General features: G+C 48.1%; 1 protein-coding gene across 1 annotated transcript; it reads left to right on the forward strand.

The window, feature by feature from the left end:
- Window positions 1-238: 238 nt before the first annotated feature.
- On the forward strand, window positions 239-1,838 carry LOC127332038 (transcription factor MYB94). Its single transcript, XM_051358295.1, has 2 exons — window positions 239-607; window positions 754-1,838. Exons 1-2 carry the CDS (start codon window positions 475-477, stop codon window positions 1,545-1,547), a joined length of 927 nt encoding a protein of 308 aa, XP_051214255.1. The 5' UTR covers window positions 239-474; the 3' UTR covers window positions 1,548-1,838.
- The last annotated feature ends 2,362 nt before the right edge of the window (window positions 1,839-4,200 follow it).

The following is a 4,200-nucleotide window of genomic DNA, read 5'->3' on the forward strand; positions in this document are numbered from 1 at the left end:
GACTTTGCCACGAGACCAGAGTAAATGCACACTAGCTCACTCTTTTCATCTTCCTCTAGCTGGAGTACTCACACGTCCCTGTCTCTACATTTGACTGTTCAAGAAAACTTGTCTCGGTATCCCGGCCGCTGTAAAACACCCCAACGTAATACCAACCAAGGTCAGCGCTGTGCTTTGGCCGTGACCACAGACCCTAACCGTGTATATATACGCACCTACACCGCACCCCTGCTCTGGACCCTGCCTTCCTGTCTTCACCATCTTCCTCTCCTCCAGCACACATACATACATCATCACCACACCCCAGAGTCTGTCTCTACCTCACTCCCTTCCCCAGCGTAGGCGAGCTCGCGTCACGCGATCTTGCTCGTATACGGCGCCGGTGGCTTCTTATTCCCTTCAGTCGCGCGCGTGTGCAGCAAAAGCCTCTCGCTCTCTTCGCCTTGGCTAGCTGCGAGTGACGACCGAGCAAGGATGGGGAGGCCGCCGTGCTGCGACAAGGAGGGCGTCAAGAAGGGACCCTGGACGCCGGAGGAGGACCTCGTGCTCGTCTCCTATATCCAGGAGCACGGCCCCGGCAACTGGCGCGCCGTCCCCACTCGCACCGGTACACCTCCCTTCCCTTCTTGCCAATTCCGCATCTCTAAATCCATGGCTTCAACTAGATGCGTATCTATCTAATCTAGGTTTCGCGTATCTAGCTTACACAGATGTGGATTCTGATCCTGGACGTACGTGCTATTATTTACGCAGGCCTGATGCGCTGCAGCAAGAGCTGCCGCCTGCGCTGGACCAACTACCTGCGCCCGGGGATCAAGCGCGGCAACTTCAGCGACCAGGAGGAGAAGCTCATCGTCCACCTCCAGGCGCTGCTCGGCAACCGCTGGGCCGCCATCGCATCATACCTCCCCGAGCGCACCGACAACGACATCAAGAACTACTGGAACACCCACCTCAAGCGCAAGCTGCAGGCCGCCGCCGCCGGGGGCGACGCGGCCGGCAAGCCCGTCTCGCAGAGGCCGTCCTCCTCCTCAAAGGGCCAGTGGGAGCGCCGCCTGCAGACCGACATCAACATGGCGCGCCGCGCGCTGCGCGAGGCGCTCACCTCGCTCGACGGCATCAACACGCCGCCCAAGGACGCGGCCGCCGACGGCGTCGCTGCGGCTGCCGCCGACAGCGACAGCCCCGCGGTGTCCAGCTCCTCGGGCGGGTCGCTCTCGCTGTCGCAGTGCTCACCCTCCGCGTCCGGGCCGTACGTCCTCACCACCGCCAACATCTCCCGGATGCTCGACGGCTGGACCAGCAAGGCCAGCGGCCCGGCCACCCCAGGCGGAGCGGCCGACAGCCCCTCCGGCTCCTCGGCGTCCGATGTATCCTACGGCGGCGGCTTGACCGCCACCCGCGTGCTCCGGGCCGCCTTCGACTACGAGAGGAAGCCGGCCGTGCTGGCGCCGGCGCAGACGCCGCTCAGCGAGTTCGAGACGTGGCTCCTCGACGACGACAACAACAACGGCCACGGCGTCCCCGCCATGGTTTACCCTTTCTAGCTAGCTCCAGCGTGCCAGGTTAAGATCGATGGGTACTGTCCTAGCTAGCCTGCGTTACTAGCTCAAGTGAGGAGTGTCTTTACTGCATGCCCACCTAACGAAAACTACACAGATCCTCTAGTATCTCGGTGGCTGATTAAACTGTTAGCCACCTTGATCTCGTGTTTACTTAGGATCTGCATAGTTTTCATTTAGGTTAAACAAAGGGAGATTGTAGCGTTCCTGTAGTACTCCATGTTATCTACTTGCTGTCACTCAGACTTGATCAATAATATGTTCATGGGTTTTGTACTTTGACTAGGTCTGCTTTTGCAAGCTGCAAACTGTGGATGAATAAAACCATTATCCCCAATACCTGTCATACTATCTTGTGCTGTCGCTAATTAAGTTACTGAGTAGACTAATCTTCCCTGATTATTTGGTTGTCCTGTATCCATCTATGTGAAAAATATTTGAGCCTTTATTCACTATGGCACCGCAATTAATCACCCAAGGGATGACAATTTGCCTTTATGTAGTAGACTAATTCTGAGAAGGGAGGAAAACCGGGAAATCCGAATAAGATTTCCCTTGGGTGATTAATGGCGGTACAATAGTGAATAAAGGCTCAAATTTGGCATGTTGGGACCAAATGTTCGCATTTTTTCATTCTTTCATTTAGGGTATTTTTTGTTTCCTCTTAGAATAGTTCATTACATAAAACCAAAGTGTTGTCGCTTGGGTGATTAGTTGCGGTGGTATAGTTGATAAAAGCTCAAATCGGATGTATCAGGAACAAATGCACGCTTTTCTTTGATTTTGCTCCTTTTAGGCAATGTTTTCCTCCCCTATCCAAGTAATTAATTACATAAAAGCGAAGTTTCGTCTCTTCGGTGATTAGTTTTTTTTAGGAACTCTCTTCGGTGATTAGTTGTGGTGGTATAGTGGATAAAAACTCAAATTTGACGTATTGGAAAGAATGTCCGCTCTACTTTTAAGATATTTTTCCTCCCGTCTTAGAGTAGTCCATTACATAAAAGCGGAGTGTTGTCACTTGAGTGATTAATTGTAAAATCTCAAATTTCACCTATCAGGAACTAATATTCACTTTTCTTCCATTTCTTTCTTCTTAAGGTAGTTTTCCTCCCTTCCTAGAGCAGTTCATTACATGAGACTGCTCATAGCGAAGCTAGTAACATCACACACTCCAAGGTATTTTGGTGACATGGGGTAACAATAAATAAAGAAAGAGAGAGAGGTGGTAACCATAACATCACACACCCAAGACAAAATGAGTTTACAAATTAATAAATAAGACTTTGCATGAGTACCACCTCTAAGTTACTTTCCACTATGAAAGTAGTAACATGGACTAGTAACTTATATATGCATGACATCACGTTATGTTACTCCCACTATGAATATCCTAAAGGCAAAGTGTCATCGGTTCAGTGATTTGTTACAGTTGTATATTGGATAAAAGCTCAAATTTGATGTTTTGGGAACAAATATTCGCTTTTCTAACATTTCTTTACTTTTAAGGGGTTTTCCCTCCCTTCTTAGAGTAGTCCATTACGTAGAAGCAAAGTGTTGTCGCTTGAATGATTAGTTGACATGTAGTGGATCATATCTCAAATTTAGCATACATAGTATCTCAAATTCGAAAATTTCAAACTTTATCTCCTTACCGTAGGGTAGGGGTCAAATCTCAAACTGAACATGGTTTTTGGTTTTTGTCCTTGGTGTTTCTACATAATGTTTCCATGTGTGTAGCTAACTTGGAAAAACTATCTACAAGTATCCCTGCCATAATTGTAGTATTATGTATGTCATGGTCACGTGCATTTTCCCACATCTGGCAAAGGAATTGCCTCGGGAAGGTAATAGACATTTACTAAGATATGTATAGCTCGTGATAGATCTGCGACGATACATGTTCTGATTATTTACAAGTAGCATATACAAGCACAAGTTTGTGTGGTGGGTACCGAGATATTTTGGCTGTGAAAGTTCTTCCAATCTCCTCCATGCCTTCGTTGGGTCCAGATTAACCGACGCAACCATATAGTATATGTCTAGTATTAATTTGGATTGGAGGAAGTACCATTTTTTACATTTCCCTGAATATTTAAAATTTCCATAATTTTCCCGTAGAGCATAATGAGTGGTGTTAAATTCGTCAGGTACATAGAGTTGGTGTATGTCAAGCAAAAGCTAGCACAAAGTGCACCGCCTAATTTCCGTTTTAGCTGTGCCACGGCACAACCAAGTACACGCTCCTGCTTGGCCCGAAATTGCTCACAACATCTTGTCATTTAGCACCTCAAATATCGGGGACGTGCCGCGTATATTGAATTGTGATCATTATTGCCGGATGATCGTGACTCCGTATGTACAACTGGCTCGCGTAGTGGATGCGCCAATTTCTTCCCCAAGCTTAAACAGTAGCAGTACCACGAGGAGTATACGTCAAATTTTTCTTTGGCAAATATAGTATTTTGTAGTAGGAGCTTGTCAGTCCTTGAATACACGGCATGTGAGGGGCTTGACTCCCACATACAGCAGCAGTAATGCCCGCACTGCATGAGGTTCGTTTTCCAACCTGTAAAATAACGGGAAAGAGACTAAAAGAGGCTGCCATTCATGGACGCCCTGCATTGCCTCAATTGCCAAA

Source organism: Lolium perenne, chromosome 2 (genome assembly GCF_019359855.2).
Source record: "Lolium perenne isolate Kyuss_39 chromosome 2, Kyuss_2.0, whole genome shotgun sequence".
Classification (NCBI taxonomy): Eukaryota; Viridiplantae; Streptophyta; class Magnoliopsida; order Poales; family Poaceae; genus Lolium; species Lolium perenne.